This window comes from Scatophagus argus, chromosome 8, assembly GCF_020382885.2.
Source record: "Scatophagus argus isolate fScaArg1 chromosome 8, fScaArg1.pri, whole genome shotgun sequence".
Lineage (NCBI taxonomy): Eukaryota > Metazoa > Chordata > Actinopteri > Scatophagidae > Scatophagus > Scatophagus argus.
The window spans coordinates 24,369,968-24,391,525 of record NC_058500.1 but is presented as its reverse complement, the minus strand read 5'-3'; the positions used below and the strand labels follow the sequence as shown (position 1 = coordinate 24,391,525).

General features: G+C 41.7%; 1 protein-coding gene across 4 annotated transcripts in view; it reads right to left on the bottom strand.

The window, feature by feature from the left end:
- flna (filamin A, alpha (actin binding protein 280)) overlaps nt 1–21,558 on the bottom strand; it is a 48,093-nt gene that overhangs the window by 9,942 nt on the left and 16,593 nt on the right. For 2 of the 4 annotated variants that reach the window (XM_046397774.1, XM_046397777.1), the window contains exons 3-32: nt 18,562–18,813; nt 17,234–17,331; nt 15,543–15,690; nt 15,176–15,294; nt 15,004–15,081; nt 14,510–14,672; nt 14,165–14,365; nt 12,657–12,794; nt 11,899–12,025; nt 11,682–11,818; nt 11,383–11,579; nt 11,137–11,250; nt 10,826–10,969; nt 10,624–10,747; nt 10,066–10,226; nt 9,850–9,940; nt 8,317–8,486; nt 7,427–7,544; nt 6,759–6,871; nt 6,433–6,582; nt 5,956–6,274; nt 5,336–5,509; nt 5,074–5,236; nt 4,815–4,975; nt 4,315–4,482; nt 4,060–4,183; nt 3,809–3,965; nt 3,530–3,719; nt 1,825–1,848; nt 1,058–1,305 (exon numbers count right to left, since the gene is read on the bottom strand). In XM_046397774.1, coding sequence (XP_046253730.1) covers nt 1,058–1,305; nt 1,825–1,848; nt 3,530–3,719; nt 3,809–3,965; nt 4,060–4,183; nt 4,315–4,482; nt 4,815–4,975; nt 5,074–5,236; nt 5,336–5,509; nt 5,956–6,274; nt 6,433–6,582; nt 6,759–6,871; nt 7,427–7,544; nt 8,317–8,486; nt 9,850–9,940; nt 10,066–10,226; nt 10,624–10,747; nt 10,826–10,969; nt 11,137–11,250; nt 11,383–11,579; nt 11,682–11,818; nt 11,899–12,025; nt 12,657–12,794; nt 14,165–14,365; nt 14,510–14,672; nt 15,004–15,081; nt 15,176–15,294; nt 15,543–15,690; nt 17,234–17,331; nt 18,562–18,813 — 4,571 coding nt within the window. The remainder of the gene's footprint in view (nt 1–1,057; nt 1,306–1,824; nt 1,849–3,529; nt 3,720–3,808; nt 3,966–4,059; nt 4,184–4,314; nt 4,483–4,814; nt 4,976–5,073; nt 5,237–5,335; nt 5,510–5,955; nt 6,275–6,432; nt 6,583–6,758; nt 6,872–7,426; nt 7,545–8,316; nt 8,487–9,849; nt 9,941–10,065; nt 10,227–10,623; nt 10,748–10,825; nt 10,970–11,136; nt 11,251–11,382; nt 11,580–11,681; nt 11,819–11,898; nt 12,026–12,656; nt 12,795–14,164; nt 14,366–14,509; nt 14,673–15,003; nt 15,082–15,175; nt 15,295–15,542; nt 15,691–17,233; nt 17,332–18,561; nt 18,814–21,558) is intronic. The other 2 variants (XM_046397776.1, XM_046397778.1) reach the window with 1 other exon arrangement.

Below are 21,558 nucleotides of genomic sequence, written 5' to 3'. Positions count from 1 at the left end.
GTGTGTGTTGGTTGGTTTTTGTTATCCTATTACATCCAAGTTGTCCTGCCTGTCTAGAACCCTGAAATCGCTGGTCAATACTGTCTGTTCACTATATCAAAGATATTCTCCCCTCTAGGTGTAAAGCTCATCTTTTTTGCAGATGATACTGTTACACTGTGTTGCCGATCGTACTCGGAGCCACTGACAAATTACAACTTTCCTTTAATGCACTTCAAAATGTACTTATTCTTCTTTAATTTGTACTTAAAATGAATATCAAACAAATTTCATGACAGAGATATAGATTACTTTAATATATATACTGTATGTCTACGCTCTGTTTTGGCTTAACATTGAGAGGATCAAAGGGTCAAATCCATTTGCCTGCCTTGGTCAGTTTTATATTTCGAAAACCATGGTTACATACAGCGACAAACGTTTGGCTTGTTGTACAGAAAGAGAAATCATTTTCCTCTGAGCTGTAACCATTCTTAACCAAGCAGTAAAATAAATGAATAAATGATAAAAAAAAAAATGAATAAAGCGCACCATCGAGTGTACTATTGGAATTATGCAGCAATTACCAACAAAATAAAAGATGTTTTCATATTGTGGACCAATTCACTTTCAAAATCAAAAACATTTTGATAGTGTCAGTTTCTACGGAAAAACATGGGGTACACGGGGGACCAACAACTGGAAAACAATCGGTCATGAGTCAGTCAGCAGACTCCCATATGTAATGAAACCGAGTCTGCTACTCAAGCAAGTAGAGGCTTAACAACAACATAACAACTGAGAAAATTTATAGTCCCTGTTGAGTCAGTCAGCTAGCTTGAGCAAACACAAATGCTTTCTGGAAATTGTGAGATTGATTGGCTCTCAGAATAGGTTGGGCGAGTAAAGCTCAAATATCAAAATTAATTGATGAAAGACAGATCTAACAATTTCAAAAAAATCATAACATGTTTTTGTCAAACAAAATATTTTGTTTCAATCGATGCAAAGCATATAACAGAAAGCCATAGTCTATGTAAACCCCTGTGGTTCTGTGGCAGAAATGCGTATCACTCACCGTGACTTGGAAGGGACTATTAGGGATGTGCTCGCCTCCGAAACGGACGCAGATGACATACTCGCCAGGCTGCGGCGCTGTGTAGAAGATGTCGAACGTGCCGTCCTCATTTTCAACAACGTCCACGTCGAGCTCTGCCCCCTCAGGTGTGCACACGCTGCATGTCACCTTGCCTTTCCCAGCAGCCTTTGCATCCACTGTGATGACTGTCTGTTCACCAATCTGAATTGTTGGGCCAACACCGGCGCCTTAGGAATTAGAAAGAAAGAAACAGGGGTGAGATGCAAGTCATTATTGTTATCTCAAACACACAAACACGTGATATCCAGCATGCACATTCCACAACCATAAGACCAGGTTAAAGTTGGATGAGATCTAGTCATGTTATTTCCATCCACTGTATGTTATTACCAACGACTCATATGTTATTATCAGTTTCCACGTGGAACTGAAAGCTAGATTAGCCATAACCACCATGCCATCCTACCTACTCTGTTAGTCCATTAGTTCGTCCAGTAAAATTATGTAAGAGGGAAACAGTCACAAACAATTATGACAGAGAAAATGAAAATAAGATATGAGGTATGGGAGAGAGAAGTGTCAGAGGAGAAAAAACAGAGGGAGGTAGAAAGAGAGAGAGAAAGAGAGAGAGAGAGAAAGAATGGTATATCCTATTGAAAGCTGGTGCCACTATCCTCCATGCTGACAGAAAAGAAAGGAAAGTTAGAGTAGTTCCTCAACATTCTGAAGTCGTTCAGTAGGCTTACCTAAACCGTGACCGCCGATTGAGACTGATAATAGGAACGGTGAGAAGCAGGGGAGCAAGAAAAAAAAGTGACAAATAAAAGACAGTCAGGTGGGGGTGGGGGTGGTGGGAGGCAATAACTGTGCTCCAAACATTTGGATGAAAACAAATGGTGACGGTGGAGTGTGAAGCGGGTACAGCGGGGACTTGGGTCAGGGGAGTGGAACTGAGGAGCACAGCGTGAGGAACACAACATAACAATGCATGAAAAATTAGACACGAGCAGCAGGTATGCTCATATTTCTCACACTCTCACAAATGCTTTTCTGTCCTATGACGACATCCTACTCATAATAAATCAAGCTGAGTTGTAATGGGAGGTTAAGTCCCTTTTGTTGTTTTTGTTTTTCCTCTGCTTTTTTTTAAAAAAAAATTATTTTTTCTGTAAAGCACTTTCTAAACTTAACAGGAAAAGCATTACAAAAATAATTCATTTATATATTTTTATTATCATTTTGTTGCTGAGTTAAATGGTAATGCTAAAGACTGCTTAGCAAAGAGGCTGGAAGTGGAAACGGCTGCTAAACTGGTGTAGCCTGGCTCTGTCCAAAGGCAACTAAATCCACCTACCAGCACCTCTAAAGCTCAGTGATAAGAATGTTAAGTCTCTTTTTTAAAGTTGTAGTTCTCATAGAAGTTAAAGTGGAAAACATTTTTTGCGTGAACTTATCATTATCAGATTGCACAGTGTGCTGGCCACAGAAAAATGACACCATGTGTGTTTATATTGGGAATCGCACTTCATATTTTCAAATTCCATCCTGCATATGAAAAAAAACCAAGTTCACAGAGGAGGCAAAGAAGTCAAACAGGCAGAACGATAGAGACCAAGATAAAACAAGAGTGACTGGACAGGCATTCACTCGATGGAGAGAGCTCCAGTGTTGTGTTGAAGTCTGTTACCACATCAGTAAGTGTTTCCCATTACAACCGGTGCTTGAGAAGGTTCAAAAACCACACTGGGTTGGCTTCTTTCTTCAAGATCAGCAAGTAACAAAACCTGCCTATTTAACTGTGTGTTTGACTCTGTCTTTTTCAGAGGACAGGGACTTTTAGTTCAAACTGGGATTCTTATGGTTGTTTCTTGCTTTGGACAGAAGCCAGGCTGCTAGCAGTAACCAAGCTGCTAACACTAATACTTCCAAAAGTATCCACCAAACAAACCAGGGCCTACAAGGAATCCCGAAACAAAAGAAACAAACATGTTTGTTATGTTTGTTTCTTTTGTTTCTGAATGCTTGTATCAATCTACTCATGTAACTCTCGGCAAGAAAGTCAGCTAGCGCGTTTCCTAATATATCAAACTATTCCTTTAAACCATAAAAAATGAAAATCAGATGAAACATAAATAACACATCGCTGTAGTTTAACATTTTCTTGTCTTGTTTTGTTTTGTTAACTAAAGAATAACCAGCATCTGATGTGTGTTTTCTATTACAACACAGGAACCATCTTCTGAGCTGTTTTTAACTTTAGAATGTGGTCAACCGCAGCAGGAAGGGACAGCATGGAAAAAACTGGTGTACTGTGAATTCTACTTAACTTCATTATCACGGACAATGATGATGACTACTATGATATATAGACAGAAGAGAAATTGACAAACAGTACATTGCAGTATTGCTCCCTCTTCAAAATAATAATAATAAAAAAAGCCCTTTACATACCTGTGACAGTGCACTTGCTGGCGTCTCCTGTGGGCAGGGCCCTGATACGGTAGGGTGAGTATGGGATCTCATCTCCACCGTACTTAATGAGGATGGTGTACCTGCCAGTCATGTCTGGCACATAGGACACAAGGTAGGTCCCGTCATGGTTGTCACGGATGTTGGCCTTCTTTGGCTTCCCCTCTGGGTCCTATGAGAAGGAAGACACGAGAGTTTGAAAACAATAAAGCTATTAGCTCCCATTTTCATCATGTGCTTGTGCACATGTGAAACACTCACAGTGATCTGTACTGCCAGCAGTCCCTCCCCTGCATCTTTGGCATCAATGGTAAACTCGACTGGCAAAGAAGCAGGCACCCCGGTGGTGTTGAGGCCGGGTCCGCTGGCTCGCACTTTACTGGCATCATGGGTGGGGAGCACCTTCACCTTGTAGGGGCTGACAGAGGGCGAAATGAGAGACATAAACATAAACTGAAAAGGAACGAGTACTCAGATGCCACAAAATGTTGACGAGTGCTTTCTTGCGTTACCTGCGAGGGATCTCTTCATCAGCATACAATACATTAATGGAATAGGGCCCTTCTCTGCTAGGAACATAGTTGACTGTGTGGGTCTGGTCACCATTATCCACCACTTCCACAGGTTCCACCACACCTAAACACAAACAGAAAGAAGTACCAAGCATTATATGTCTTTCACTGAATTTTTTTTGTATGTGGTTAACACAAAACACAAGCTTTAATCATTAATAGTGATATTTCAGGAACATTAGAACACCAACGTACCCTTGGGTCCTTGCACGCGGACCTGCAACGGAGCCACACCAGCTTTGGAGGCATCCACTGTGAATGCCTGAGGAATGTTAGCCCTGACGTTGCCGCCCAGGCCTGGACCCTGGCACTTCACCTTGGTACTGTCCACTGTGTCGCTGACTGGCACAGAGAATGGACTACCTGCACAGATAAAAGCAACAGCAGTTTAGCAAGCTGAGTCAGTTATATTTATCATGTTAGTTTTACTCTCTTGTTTCTCATTCTTCATTCATAGTTCCTGTCTTTATGGTATCAAAAATCTGAACTACCTCAGAGATAATCTAACAGAAGTGTATTCACAGAATTGAATACAAGGAATAAAAGGAATCAAGTCTTTAATTTGTGATCCAATGAAACCAGACCAGTGCTAAATTAACTGTGAAATCTTAAAATATACTACATAAAATACTTTAAACATCATGACAATAGTATGGAAATATTTTTCGACCCAGATCATTTTTTTCTGGCAGTACCTTTGATGGGCTGTCCTCCATAGGTGATGTTGAGGTTGTATTTGCCAGGCTCGTAAGGGATGTACTCCACGCTGCAGCTGCCATCCTTGTTATCAGTACAGGACATTTTGGCCTCTGATGGACCCTCCATTGCCAGACCAAGACCACCAGTACCAGCTCCTCTGCAGAGGGAATTATGGACATTAAAATACAAAAAGAGGACACTTCATTGACACTTTCCAACTTGATCTCTTGCACGTAAATATTTTGGCTTACTTACCGGGTTTCAACCGTAAACTTGTTGGGCTTGTTGGTGGTGCCGCCTTTCAGGCCAGGACCGTGCACGCGAACACGAGCTGGGTCACAGCCTTCAGTGACGGCAACACGGAACGGACTTTTAGGCACCGGAGACCCTTCATAGCAAACCTCCACACTGTGTGGACCTGAAGCATACACACATTATCAGAGCAATGTCAAACTCTCTTACTCCAGAATCAAATAAAAAAACTACAAATTCTGCACACTGCTTCTCTTGGACCCACCCTCCTCATAGGGAGTGTACTCGACGTTGTAGGTTCCATCTCCGAGGTCGGTGATCAGGGCGTCTGTACAGCTGCCAGATGGGTTGCTTATGAGGGTTTTGATGTGGTCACCTCCGGTCTTTGTGAGAGCACGAGCATCCACAGTGAAGTCTGTGGTAGCCTCACGGAAAACTCCTAAAATCATAGGACAGGGAACAGTATGTTGGACAAATGTTTGCATGCACCAATCGGATACCAGTGCAATGTCTGTACACCACACCAAGTGGAACCATGTGCAATGTTTTTATGTAGGTAACGTGATGTCAGGGATTGCTGCATGGTGTGACAATGCCACTGACAAAGAAAATGATTTTAATCAGTCACATCTGGCTGATACCCAGGTTGCTTTATGATGATTAATTGATACCAATCTGGTGGATTGAACTGATGCATTCCTGGTTGTATTCTATAAACTTTAATTGAAATAAATTTTAAATGGTGATATTTACACCTATATGCAAAATAAAAACAAACTTATAACAATCTTAACACATAAGATGAAGTGACCAAAGCAAATAACCAACATGTGAACATAAAACCATATCTGTGCTACTTCAGTGTTCGGCATCAGGTTATTCTACCTTTGCCCTCCACTCCTGGTCCGAACACACGGACACCACTGGCGTCCACCGCTGGCTCCACGGTGAGTCGAGCAGGGAAGTTGGGCACATCCTGACCGCCGTAGCGGATGGTGAGAGTGTATGAGCCAGGGTAGAGAGGAATGTAGGTGATGGTGTAGGTCCCGTCTCCATTGTCCTGGATGTGAACCTCTGCCTCAGTGCCGCTGTCCGAGATGATCTCAATGGTCAGGTCTGCTGGGCCAGCGTTGGTACAATCCACGATGAACTCCCCTTTCTCCCCAACCTTGGCACGTTCCAAACCTGGGCCAGAGCAGCGTACCTGAGAAGAGCGAGAGAGAAGGGACCAAGTAAATGATTAATGACCCTAAATGTCAGCAACCCATTTATTTTTAATTAAAAGCAAAGGAAATACAATTTATTCATACTCTATTCATTCAATTAATGTGTAAGAATACCGTCTGTCAATAACTGGCTAACCTTGGAGGGATCTGAGGCAGGATAAGCTGTGGGCTTAAAAGGTGACCCAGGGATTGGCACTCCATCATAGGTCAGTTCAACCTGGTATGGCCCCGCCTCCCGGGGGATGAACTTCACCTGACTGGTCTCTGGGCTCAGCCCTGGCTCAACCTGCAATAAAAATATGGGACTTAATCAATCCAAATATCACAACATTAATAGCACATATGCATTGAATGTTAGAAATGCAAGAATTTCCCCCCAAAATTTAAGACATAATCTAAATATATTTTAAAAAAATCTGAACTTTTTAAGGATTTTTTTATTAAGAAAATAAATCAAAATACCTTGCTGGGCACAGCCTTCCCTGATGGTGCAGTAACCTTGGCGGCGACCTTGCCCTGACCTCCGGCGCCCTTTGATTTGACAGTGACTTCCTGGTCTTTGCCTATAGTCATCTCTACAATAACAATTACACATAGAGCAAAGTGAGGGCTGTAGGTCTGAACAAGTGACAAAAAAAAAAAAAAGACTATTTCAAATATTCCATTATATAGTTCATAGGTTTTTCATATAAGCAACCATGAAAAGAAAATAAATGATCAGAAGACATGATAAAAATGTTCATGGTTGGTAAAATTTTTGCTATGTCAGACTTTTCACTTTCTACATAAACAGTCTGAGATATAGTCTTAAATTATAATAAATCAAAATCATGAAGGTGTAAATTCAAAATTATGAGACACCATCTCAAAATGACTTCTCACAATCATGATTTTGTATTGTACAATTTTAACTCGGTAGGTCATAATTTTTTACAAGCAGCAATGGGTTTCCATACAAATAAGAGAAACGCAAGAAGTCAAGAGGAACAATTTCTACCAGATAATTCTCTCTTCCTCTCTCACACACTCACAATGAGAGAAACGAGTGAGCAAAAGCAACACCACTCTAGCTCTTCTTGAAATTCAGAGGTATGGAGGAACAACAGCAAGTATGAGGAAAAAGTACATACTGTCTCCCAGGCCTGTGACATTGATCTTGCTGAGGTCCACTGTTGGTGCCACAGCAACACTGAAGGGACTCTTGGGAATGTGATCTCCACCGTAGGTCACGGCAACTCCAAGAGGACCCTGGAAGGAAAGGACAGACAGATGGGTTCATGCAAATGCATGCAAATGATAGAAATAGTGAAGTACAGCCATAGATAGCTATTCCTACACTCTTTATCCATAGATCCCATAAGATTCAAGATTCAAGATTCAAGAGTCTTTATTGTCATTATGCAAGCATAACGAAATTTTGTGCAGATTCTCAGCTTCAAAACACACTTATAAATAGGAAAAATAAAAAATTGCACACCTTAGAAAAAAAATATAAAAATATAAAATACAAAGTACAAAATGCAGAATGCAGAATACAGAGTGAGGTAGATAAAAACAAAGTGCAATAGTGCCAGACTATGTGTATGAGTGTTTCACTGTAGGGGGGTTATTGCTTTAACAGCTCTGGGGAAGAAGCTGTCCCTGGGTCTGTTGGTGCTGGTTTTAATGTTCCTGTACCGCTTTCCTGATGGAAGCGGTACAAACAGTTTGTTTAATGTGTCTATGATTGAATCAGTTGAATGTATAGTTCATCATTTTGGAAAAATTCATTTTCTTGTCAAGAGTTAGATTAAAAAAAGTTTTGCCACTCTCATGTCTGTTAATTAACTATAGAGCAAGAACCAGGCAGCGATCAGCTTAGGTTAGCATATTTCTTAAAATGTCAAACTGTCACTTCGATATGAGTGGAGAAAAATGTAAGGAAGACACTGGAGTAGTCAGAGGTCAGCTAGAGAAAGGACTGCTCACATCAAAATGTGCATCTACATATTTGTATGTGTGGGTGCTTCTCCCATCTTACCTGCTGCACAGGTGTGTATTTCACAGTGTGTGTGTTGTCATGGTTGTTGATGATTTCAAAGTCCTTGACAGCTTCTCCTTTGCTTGGCCCACTGAAGTTGCAGTCCAGGTTCGCCTTTCCTGCTCCCTTAGTGCTCACAGTGAAATGAGTGGGCTTGTTTAACTCAACACCTGAGAGACAAAGATAATTCACTGATTGTGAGACGTGACTAAAATAAAGTCATAATTCATTTAGGTTTGATTGCAATAAATAAAAAACGGGTAGTTGGTGTGAGCTGTAATCACAACTACAGCATAAGAGAAAATGGACAGAAGAAGATTTAAATAATAATGATAACTAGAAGGGCACTCATAGCATAAAACAGGTTACATCACTGTCTCTGTCCTCTGTCTGTGTCTTGGATATATAAAGAGCTGCAGGTGGTGTGTCCGTTTGACATGCACTTTGTTTGGTTTCGCACAAAAAGTGTAGAAGCGTGGGTGTTTTTTGTGCTTTATAATGTAACCACTGTCAAACAATGAGGAAATAATATATGCTTTGTTTTCATGAATGTTGCTTCCTTTCTTCAAAGATCAGCTCGCTCAGCCACACTGCCCTCTAGAGCCAGGGAGGAGAGGCCAACCCGCAACCATATTCTACTCATTCTGTGAAAGTGAAAAATAATTTGTGTCCCATGATTTATATCCACTCCAAAATGAGTTCTTTCTATGAACATGATACACCCTTTGAAAAAACTTTATAAAAATCAGGCAGGTGGTGTCAATATAGTCCTGCTGACAAAGCAGACAAAACAACAAAGCAGACTCAAGTGCTGTCATAGTGCTTTTTATAGATGTGCAAGTTACCCATGCAGTGGATACTAACACAGGCCACAAACCATCATGGACTCGTCAGACAACAGCACACATTTCCACTTTCTGTCAGTCCATCTCAGTTGAGCCCAGAGAAGTCCGTGGTTTTTCTGGATGTTGTTGATATATGTCTTAACTTGCATTTTAGATGCAGCAACAGTCTATACTTTTTTTACAAAGTTTTCCTAAATCCCTGTAGTAATATGCTTTATACAGCCATGTCCGTTATATTGCAGTGCTGCCTGATCAAAGGCCACAGGCATTCAGTGTTAAAGTGTTCCAACCTGTGGAATGTTTCAAACGGGTGCTTTCTGAATATTCAGAACTTTCCTGGTCTTTTGTTACTCCTGTCCCAATGTCTTGCTGGCCATAATTTCAGAATATGCATGAATATACAAAACTCAATGAAATTGATAGGGTAAAGGGTAAATATATTTCTTGGATTTCTTTATCTTTGTACTGTATTCAGTTAAAAAAAAAAAAAAGATTACTGTTATGCCATTCTGTTTTATTTACATTTTACACAATGTCCTGCCTTTTTTGAAAAATGAAAAAAGTAAATAAATAAAAACATAATAAAATAAAATTATTTAAAACAGAATGCAGAAATAAATAGCAAAAATAGGCAGAAAATAAATAGAAAACATTTCACTGTGAATAACCTAGTGAAGGGGAGTCTTACCACTGCGGCTGAGTCCTGGTCCCTCTGCCTTGACCTTGCTGGCATCATGAGAAGGATCCACTTTGATTCTGATGGGTGTCATTGGAATAGCCTAAACAGTAAAAACAAGCAAAACTGCACTCAAACATGCACATTTGAACACAGAAAATCCTCAGTCTCATCAAATGCACATTCTGCTCTCATTCATGCTGCAAACAATACGGGATTCAAAGTCACCTGGTCAGCGAACAGGACCATGATGGTGTAGCTGCCGGCTCCTGGAGGAGTGTATTTTACAGTGAATGTGTCATTGTCATTCCTAATGATGTCAAAGTCGATATCAGCCTCTGCAGGTCCCACCACTCCAGGGGCACACTTGATTCCTATACTGATGTCACCTGTGGACAGGAGATGAAAAGTCAACATAACACACTGATCCTTTCAGCTGATGCTCCACAACCTCTAATGCCTTAATTCAATTAATGGCTTTAAGGCGGAAACACACCTTATACAGTTATTAATGCAAACTTGCAATTTCACCCTTTTGCACTAGTTAGTCACAAATGTTGTATATTTTTCATTTTAATGGGCTGAAACAGCTGCCTGACCGCTTCCTGATGAGAGCTGAATTGGGGTTCAGGAAAAAACAAAACAATGGGCTGAAAGAAGGTCAGAAGGTGTGTGTGTGTGTGTGTGTGTGTGTGTGTGTGTTTGACCCCTTTCACATTATATAGAGTACTTTGATCAATTATTATTATGCATTGGTAAATAAAAAAACAAAAAAAGCAGCTTTACCTTGACCAGCTTCTGAGCAGTCAACGGTGAAGTACGTTGGCTCAAAGGCCTTGAGGCCAGTCTTGGCCACCCCAGGACCTGACACCTTCACCTTGTTTGGATAACAGCCTGCTCCAATATTCATCTGTGGTGAAAAACAGAACAGCTAAAGCATGTTTCATACAAACTCCAGGAAAAACCAACTAGTCCTTTATGTGCTCACCCTGAATGGACTGTCAGGGATGTTGACTCCTCCCCAGGAGACCATGGCAGTGTGTTTGACAGGTTTACGCGGGGTGTAATTACAGGTGTAGGTGCCGTTGCCATTATCCTTTACATGTACATCCACAGGAGCACCTTCACCATCCTTTGCAGATTTGGGAAATCAGACAATGCATTAAGACAATACGTCAGAGTGCAACCGACCTATCACAGGCGAATTAAAGCCTAAGACAGAGGAGTTTGAGGTGCTGAAACTGGGCTAGATGATCATACACATCCAGCAAATTTCTGGTCAGAGACACACAGCTCTACCTGAGCCACAATCTTCAGGGGAGCTTTTCCTCCTTGCTTGGCATCAACTGTGAACTCAGTGGGCTTTCCAACAGCCAAACCACTGCTTTGAAGACCTGGTCCATATGCCTTAACCTGGAAGTAACACATTCATGGAGATTTAGGAATTTGAATGGCTGTGACAAGAATGATTTTAGCTTTAAAAGAAATAACTGATGTATGTTTCGTAGCTGTTGTAAGTGCACGTGTCCCTGGATATGAGCGTACCTTGTCAGGATAGAAGTCTTTGCCAGGTGGATTGACAATCTCAGCCATAAAGGGAGAGTGCTGGATGTCTTCGTTGTTGCAGAGCACATGCACTGCATACTCCCCAGGCTCTGTGGGCCAGTAGCGCACATCACAGGATCCGTCGCCCTTGTCGTCACATTCAATCTTGGCCTGAGATGGACCTTCCACAGAAAAACCTGGGCAGGGAAAATATCAATCATGACATAAATACTTATACTGACACATACTTTCATTCTCTACTGTGTGTATTATCTTTGCTGTCTCTCTGGCTTACTTACCCAGTGTACCGACATTGTCTCCAACAGCCTCCACCACAAAGTCAGCAGATTTTCCAACAACGCCACCCTCCAGCCCTGGACCCCAGGCCCTCACCTTCTGCTGGCCGGCCTCAGCGCCAATCTTGACTTCAATGGGACTAAACAAAACAGAGAGTGATCAGTCAAAATAGCAAGTCAGTGCAGCTTGTTCAGCTGTAGCATTTGTGAGTGTGTGTACCTGCGGGGGATGTGCTGTCCACCCCAGGTAATGGTGATGGTATACGTTCCAGGTGTGGTGGGGTAATACTCAAATCCATAGACACCATCTCCGAGTTCTTTCCTTTTACATGGCTCTTCAAGTCCCTCTGTAAACGCAGTGAAATTAGTATTAGTTTATTGTTTATTGTTTGCAAGGCATCATTAATTATATAATAAGCACAATAACTCAGGGTCAGCTTTAAAAGTTTAGGATGTCTAAACCACACTAATTTAGTCCTGGTCCACTTGGGAATTATGTAACAAACTTTAACCACAACCAGAGTTTCCCATTAGTTACCTAGACTGTGGTGGCCTGTCACAGTGTCATAACGAACCAAAATTAAGTCTTGAGTTATAACTAAAATTGTATTTACAAGTTAATCAGTGTTCTAAGTGGATTTACAATCTATCAGACCTTGTCTAAAGTGATGTGTTACCATTAGGGCTGTCAAGCGACTATACAAATTAACCCCATTAATTACAAGCTCCGTGATTAATTAATCAAAATGAATTGCATTTGAGTTAAGGTGATATTTCAGGCTTGCAGTACTCAGAAGATTACGAAAATTCCTTACTGCAGAGACTGCAGAGAATGGTGCTCTTGTAAACAGTTGCCTCTGTGTGTTTTTTAAATGTAAATGTGTAATGCATTATTTTGACAGCCCTAGTTACAATCAATGAAGAGACAATCAACTGGCAATAGTGAAAACAAGACTGGTGTTGGCCAGGGTAACTCACTGGGTCCCTTGATGGAGACTTTGAGTTCTCCAGTGCCGGCTCCTTTGGTGTAAACCTTAAAGTCTGCAGTCTCCTTCACCCTCAGGCCTTTTGGCTGCAGACCACGGCCCTTAGCTCTGCAGAGGCTGGGGTTGCATGCTGTGGGTGTCAGACACAATGAAAGAGTGAGAGAGACATAGACAGCTCTCAGAACTCTGACTCCAACATTATGACCACATGTGAGTTTCAGTGGGGAAAAAGAGAAATGAGGAGCCGGGTGAACGACGATATGACACCAAAACAATTTCCATCCAAACCGTACAGCCATCACTTTCAAGAAAGATGAAGGGTTACTGGAAATCTTTCAAAGCTTCTCAATTGTCCTTTCCTGCCCTCCTCCTACCCTACCCACACCCCCTCCTAAGCCTCTCATCCATCACTCTTATCCTGCAGAGACCACAATAAAGGAAGTAAGCCTTTATCTTCACACAGGAAGTGGTGTATCTATCATATCTCCAGTTTAAAAGAGTATAAAATAGGAGCTGCTGAGTCACAGTTGGATGAACTGAAGGAAGCAAGGGAAACTCCACAGGAATAGAGGCGCAAGATATTTTCTAAAAAGAAGAATACCATTTGAAATTGTGAAAAAATCCTTTGACTAATTAGATCCTTTGACCACTTACGTATGCAGACGATATGATAATTTAAATTCCTGATGAATTGTGTTATTTTGTTGTTATTTTTTTAAAACGACAGACCTGTTTGTAAAGCCCATTTGGGCTAATGACCTATGACCATTTATTAGAGCTAGTTATGTATAGCTGGACATATGGTTAGAGAAATAATATTCCTGTGTATCTGAAACGTCAAGCAAGTTACAGAGGGAAATGACATGCAGTTCCACAAAAACACACATATTGAGTTAAGGAAAATGCAGTGCAATATCTACACGGACACACAGCTCACCCACTCATGCATGCAATCATATACACATAGTGGGTACCCAAGAGAGATCGTAGGAAGCAGGAAATGACAGCAGATGGAAGAGGTCGTTCCAGAGAGAGGACAGATACCATCAGGCCTCTATCAAAAAAGAAGGCAAGGAGGGAAGGGGAAGAAAGGAGAGAGGACAGACACCACCTAGACAGACACCAAGAAGGAGGAAGAGAGAAAAGAGATGACACAGCATCCAGTATCATGGCAGGACAAAGACAGCAAAGCATTAGATACAGTTGAAGAAAAAACAGCAAAAAAGTGATCAAATATTGAAGATTTTAAAAAATGGCCATCTATTGTTGCCTTTAAGATGTACACGGATACTGTTACAGCTAATGGTCGCAATCATAATACAGTCACTAAGATTCTCCCATTATTGTAATTTTTTTTTTGTAATTCACAGGGAAAAACATCAAAGCACAGAATGTTTGCTAATATCCTATACAGAATGACTTTAAAACAGTTTCCCTGAGTTTCCCAGTGGTGCTGTAACAGGTCACATCACAGGTCATAATCACATTTATAACTCTTACCCTCTCCCACATTGACAGTGAAAGGACTTTTGCTGATCTGACCACCGGCAAAGGTGACGTAGATAGTGTGCTGCCCCTCCTGGGTGGGTTTGTAGGTGCAGCGGTAGCTGCTGTTGCCTTTGTCCTCGATGTTGCATGTCACTGTGTTCTTCTTGCCAGCAGGGTCCATGATCACCACCTCCACTTCGCCAACACCAGCACCTGAGAGAAATGAGATGAGGATGAGGGGATACAAGAACAGGAAAAATTACTATAATATGAGATAAACAGATGATAAAAAATGTATTCATGCACACTTTCTGACCTGATGATGGCAAAGGAACTAAACCTTGTTCATGTTATTACCTGCTGTGTAGACATCAAAGTAAGTGGTCTTGTTCGCAATGTTTCCTGAGGGCTCCAGACCTGGTCCCTGGGCTGTGGCCTTGCTGGAGTCTCCCTGAGCCATGCCAATCTCCACCTCAAAGGGGCTCTTAGAGATGTGCTGCCCTGCGAACAACACTGTCACCTAGACAGGAGAATGGACAAAGTGAAAACTGAGTCTGGAAGCCTCAGGTCACAACTTACAGGATATTTGCACATCTTGAAAAGTCTGCAGGTCTTGAATAATTTAGAAAGTCTTGATTATTTTCTCTTATCTGTTGTATGTAGCTATGTCAGAAAAATTCTACAATTGTTGTAACCTATTATGGGCTTTCCGGTGAAGTAACACTTCTAAATAAAAAGTGGGATTGGGTCAACAGTGGATTGTGTTGCAGTAGGCTGTTCAGTCCTTTTTGAGGGTCATATGACAGTCATGTAAGGTTAATCTTATACATTCAAGTAAACTCTTAACTTACCTTGTGCATGCCTGTGACTTTAGGGATGTAGAAGACAGAATAGGTGCGGTTCTTATCGTTGTTGGCTGTCACTTTAGCCTGGAGGAAATTTTTAACAAGTTAACCAAACAGTATGCAATGGAAAAATAGCGTTTCACAAGGACTTAACGAGCCAAAATCACCAGAGTCTCACCTCCTCTCTGTGTCCTGCAGGGTCCTCCACATAAACCAGCACCTCTCCCATTCCTGCACTGATGGTCTCCACAGTGAACACAGCCTTCTTCATCACAACATTACCAACAGGCTCAACACCTTCAGAGAGGAGAGGTAGCAGCAGAATTGGGACAGTGCATAAGTGTCATGTGCATATGTGATATATGAACCTGGATTGGCACAGAAACGGTTGAAGGTGTGCATAAGCTTAAATTCCTTCTTGGTGTCCAAATCCATGGCTGTAAACATGTAAATCATTCCTGCTCTAAACCGATCCAGCTGCTCAGTTCAATACAACCACATTTGAACCTTTGTTGAAGTCTAGCTGCAGATGCACGTGTGTATACCTGGTCCATAGGCACGGGCCTTCTTGGGGTTGAGTTTTGGTCGTAGAGGTGCACCAGGCTTCAGCTTGGCTTTAGGGAACTGGGACAGGTAAGTCATGACTGAATGTTCGTCCACATTGGGGTCAACAATCTCTTCAGGGGTTATCACCTAAAAGACCAAGACATGAAGATAAATCATTTCCAGATGAAATAGCAGTTTTTATTTTGTGGCACATTTGCTGATGAAAGAGAAAAGACACTACAGCTGTACAGCCTGCAGCAGTGCCTTCTTAGTTGCCATGGAAACTATTACTCACAAAATGAAGAGGGGTGTTGTGATTTAGAAATCAAACCACATACCAACCTCTTCCTGGGCTCAGAAAGTACCTGAAACAAACTCACACGCACACCAGCCGGCACTCACTCATGCAGATGCATTTACTGTCTGACTCTACAACCCACAGAGACAGCAGGGGGAAGGGAAGAAGCCAGTTACTTAACAGAAACAAAGATGAAGCCGGAAACAGCAGTGACCACAGAGCAAACTATCAGCATGCCATGCTGTGCCAGCTGCCTGTGCTGTGCCAATCACACCAACACTACAGAGTCAGACATTCACCAGAGGGATCCAACATGCCCCATGCAGGAGGCAAGTCACACAGTTCTTGTCAAACTATGTATTTGTCAAGTCAGACCTCTAACATTAAAGAATGAGTTTGCCTTAAAGGAGAAGTCTGGTGATATTCTATGTTACTATATTTTTCCTACTGTCAACAAATCTCATGAATCCCATCACTTGACACACCTAAAAATAGTCCCAACAAACGCACTATTTCCGCCTGTTTAAGTAAAATTGTTAAAAGTTAGGGGAGTCCATATCAAGTCATTATTTTTTAAAACCCTTTAGTCATGGGTATCTGCTGATACCAAATCTGATACTTCTATCGACATATTCTTTGAATATAACGTGACACAGTGAAACAACAGCTTTAGCTTAATCTGACAGACCGTGTTTTAAATGAGCCACAACCAAAATTATGTTCACACACAACATTAGAATAAAGTAGGTAGAAATCACCACAGTTTCTGTTGCTCAGCAAAAGAACAACAGAAACTGTGGTAACAAGTGGCAGTTACATGGCAACGGTGAGTGTTTAGATGTGGTGTAACAGTAAAGGCCTGCTAAAAACAATTTTCAATTTTCTATGAAAGACAATGTGTGTGTGTGTATGTGTGTTACTGAGTCAGCAGTAGCTACATTGAAGTGCTGTAATTATATTACAATGGCATGGAATGTAATTCACAACATGCCTCTGCAAATATTTCACAATACAAGTCTGGTTAAGAAGTGGAGGATTCTGTCCCCTGAAATCCTAGAGTGCTTTTAATATGAAATGGATACAGGAAGTGTTGGGTTTGCATGGACAGTGTTGCACTGTACACAATGTAAATGAGTTAATGAGCACATTTAGCACCTCAACAGAGACTAATGAGAAATGGCGGAGGTGCTGTTGGATGATTTAGTTCGCTTCACTTAAACAGCTCCATAAATCAAGGGGAGAAAGTCAGAAAACCGATTCAGTAATGTCAGCTTGCTAATATTAGCAACCATTAGCTTTTAGTCACACAAGACAAAATAAGGATGTAACCAAATTCTCTTATTCTACGGCTTGTGAATTCTTAACTGTCCATCGAAATGGTATTTATTTTACCTGTGGAATGCCTAGCCAGTCGTCAGCTTGCTGCATGGCCTCACGGGCATTGTCCACTGGTTTGGTCTGGTCCCACTGGTCCCAGTCAGGACACAGACCTGCAGGAGAGAAAGGCGGTGACTTGGGTTTACATCAGGAAGCAGTGGAGCAGTGACTTATCATTTTATGTAATTAAGTAAAATCATATAATGACAGTAAGATCAGATTTCATTGGCAATATTATAGTATTCTGTATTTTTGAATTAGAAAAGAAGACCCTGCATTTTGAGCACACAAGCACTTTTTGTCTTCCTAAGTGAATGCACGAGACGGAACATCATATTTAGCTGTTATCAGAAGGTGTGTCAGGAGGTGAAGTGTTTTCAGTAGAAAACAGTGAAACACTATTTTTGCTGGACTGAGGGACACTTAGGTAGACATGAACACTACAAAAAGAACACTTCTCATGTTACAGCCAATCGCAAATTATCTCAGACATGTTGACTCCAAAGTTGCAGCCTTGATGACTTCCAACAGATAAAGGGAGAATGCAAAAATGTCTAATCTTTATTTAAGAGATGAATCTGCAGCAGTAATTGGTTTTGGGGCTATACATCTGTCTCTGTCCTGTCTCCTCTTCAATTTAGCCACAGAGTAATATGTCGTTTCTTACACAAACACACCCCAGCAAAATGTGTCAGCAATTCTTTTATCTACTTGTCAATAACAGACTCTCGAATCTGAAGGTTATTATTTTTGGACAATGTTGGAAATCTTTTGATTGAGGGAAATAAAAGCTTTTGATAAATCCTTATCTCCGGCTTGAGGCTGTTAGTGATCCACAGGTATGCCAAACATCCTGAGCATGTAAACAGAAACCTCCTTTATTCCTCCCTTTCCTTCACTTACATCCCTCCTCCCCTCTGTCTCCTCATCTCCGACCCTGATCCTTCTCCCTCCCCCATAATGAGAAGGTTCAGTCCTCCCCCCTCCTCCTCTCTACTCCATTCAGCTCATCATCACCTCAGCCCTCACTTTTTAATTCTCGCTCAGATGAGAATTATGAACTATAGATTAACATCTGAGAGGCAAAACAATTCAAACTGTAAACTTTCAAACACTTCAAAAAGCTTTGGGCCACTGTTTCAGATTTCTGGCACTTAGTACTTGGCTGTTGGGAAAACACAAGCACACCACAAAGCCATACACAGCCATACATCGAACGTTGTAGTCCTTCATCATTTCCACAAAACATCTCTCCACCCTCTGAACACGTACAAATCCCTCTCAGAGATACACAGGACTACAAAGATGTTCCAAAACACACACACACACATGCTTTCCCTCACCTGGAGCACAGCTGTCAACCAGGGCACCCAGGGCCCGGCCGGTCTGCCAGTCCCTGTTGAAGTTGGTGATGGGGAGCTCGGGCAGTTTGTTTTGAATCCAGCCCAGCAGCCTCTGCTTGGGGGTCTTCTGCTTGCCATCATCCGCCTCCTCCTCTTCATCCCACATGGGCATGGAGATGGAGTAATGCAGAATCAAGGTCCAAATCAGACCCAAGATCAGCTTCAGGTTCCCATCCACGATGGCTTTAGAGTCTGGAGACCAGAGGAAGAGAGAGGTGGCCGAGTTGAAGTTACCATTTAGAAACATTGACACGAAACTGAAAAACTGGCATCCAGATAACAGACAACAAGCAGGTGTTTGTTATTTATTAGTGTTTTAGTACAATAAAAAACAAAGGAGATCGATACATTGAAAGGGTAGAACGTTATTTCCAAAGATGTTCTGATAGGAGAGAGTAAAACATAAAGAAGCTGTGGTTGGTGACTTCCCACATGGTACTTTATGGCCTTTTCCACAGAAAAATATCTGCCTTCAGACCACACCACAGACTCAGGCTGCACAAACAGAGGTGTTAAATGACATTTATCTGAATACTGACTCAGACTCAGAAACATCAGGTCTGGTGCTGAAGCCTTTGATACTGAGCCATTACAACCACTAGGCCAAATCATGCACAACATAAGATTAGTTATTACACCTATGCAGAGATGGCTGATTTACTCATTCTCTGATCAAGTAACTACTGTCCCATTTACACAGGGCCAGTGCAATGCACAAATCACTGTATTTTGGAGACAGACGAGCCAGAAGGACAACAGACTCAAAGGTCACGATCAGCTTTACTACAAATCAATAATGACAAAAGCCTTAGTTGGAAAAGGTAGTGTTAAAATGTGAGCTTTAGCAGCCACATCAAAAGCAAAAGCTGAATCAAGAATTAGAGGTCTCGTGTTCATGCAAGATTGAGCGTCCAGGCCTTCATCTCCAGCCCGATGATCTTAAATACACCTTGTTTTAAAGAGACAGTTCAGTTCCGGTTAGGTGGGCCGCCTATTATTCTAAAGCTGCCACTGTCCTCCTTAAAAATCTTTATATTTTCTTTGTACTGTGCTGTGGGAAAAGGTTTTGAATAATTCCATACAGATTTAAACTCGGACACTTACACAACCGTCCATATTGCAACAGAGGCACAGCACATCTAGAAACATGTTTGGTTGTCCTAAATTACTTTTGAGGCATTTGTCAGTGTTCAGACAGAACCACATACTACACCACAAACAGAAGAAAGTGATGCAACCAAAAGCTTGCCCAGGCATGAGAAAGAGAGTCACATACACACACCTCCCCACGTAAACACTAGAGTGTGCACACACACACACACACACACATTGCACAAGAGGCAGTTGATCAGTAGGGCTGATTGCTCAGATCCAGTTTTGAGGAAAGGGTGGAGCCGTGTGTTTGTGAGGCTCCTTGCTGATGGTGATTAGAACATCGTGAAGGAGGAAATGTTCTGCTTCTTGGAAGGACTGGAGACTAGGTACTGATGGATATCAAGGGTGTACATAAGTGATCCGATAGGCTTTCTGCAGGGTGTCAAAAAACCAAACAAGACGGACATCTTCAAACAGGGGAGCTTTAAGCTGTTCTAATTCCAGCACTGCTTACACTGTTGTTAACTTGATTTGTTTTGTTTTGTTGTTGTTGTCTATACTGGGATTATTTGCTGGCAGCAGCAGCTCAACCTTAACAACAATAAGGTCTTGAATTTTGTTTTATAATTAGACATTTTTGCATAAGAGTGTTGTGGCTACAGCTGGGGGATGGAGCTACTAAAAAAGGCTGCAGTAGGAGGGTCTGAAAGCTGCTGTAAGAGGTTGAGAACAGGGTCAGATGGGAGGGGGGTCTAAACCAAAAGACTGGTGGTTGGGGGCATGGAATTTCATGGATGATGCAACCAGGAAACAAAGGTTGTTGATACATGGGAAAAAAAAGTAAATCTAATGCCCAAAAACACATTCATACTTTACATTGGAGAAGTTTTGCTCCAACATACACAACCTCAACTGTGATCACAAACTGCCAACCATGAGATACTTGGCATATCTGAAGCAGTTCTCAGTGGAAAAATACACCCACCCTGCATAGTGATAAAGCACAGCAGGGTCAGACAAAAGGCCTGTTTGGATGACCCATCACCATGGAAACTTGGAGTGAGCTAGACCATTATAGCAACTCAGTACACTCATGAAAAACTGGAAAGAAGAAGAGTCTAACCAAAAGGCAAGAGACATGAGAGGCAGAAGAGAGTGACGTAAAGAAGAGAGATTAATGTTGCCTAAGGATAGAGGTAAAACTGACAGCAATAAATTGTGATTTGTACTGACAGAAGGGTGTGAATGGTGGTGCATGTGTACCACAGGCTTGCACTTGTAGCAGGAATGCAGATCAGCTAAGGTAGAGGTGTGTCATATAGCGGCCTGCCAACCACTGCAGTACTAACACACTAATTCAGGACCACAACATTACCAAAACAAGGGCTGAAAATGCAAAGAAGCCAACTTTCATTTTGTGTTATTTTGGTGGCCCCTGTGGACAAAAGCGGTGGTGTTCCTAAAATGAGAACTGCATTTCCCATGAACATCACCGCCTCATGCTGTAAAGATCTTGATCTGGCTAGTCCATGCATTTGCACTTCCCTCACATTTGAGCTGTACCTTATTATTGGTAAGTTCTACCATAAAATTGTTTTTTTGTAAATGAATGTAGAATCGTCCTCACGTCCCCTGTGATAGCCCAGACAGCCGCACTCGAACACCCCGCAAAGATTACAGCTAACTAGCATGTACGTTCTGCGCCTGTGAGAAAGGAAAATACTCCAAACCAGTATTTGTATTTGGCAGTCAAAAAGAGAAACCAGAAGAAGACTTCGGACTGTTAACACACAACCCCCCTACTGATTTAGCAGGGTGTCGGCCCAGGGACAGGCATTAAGA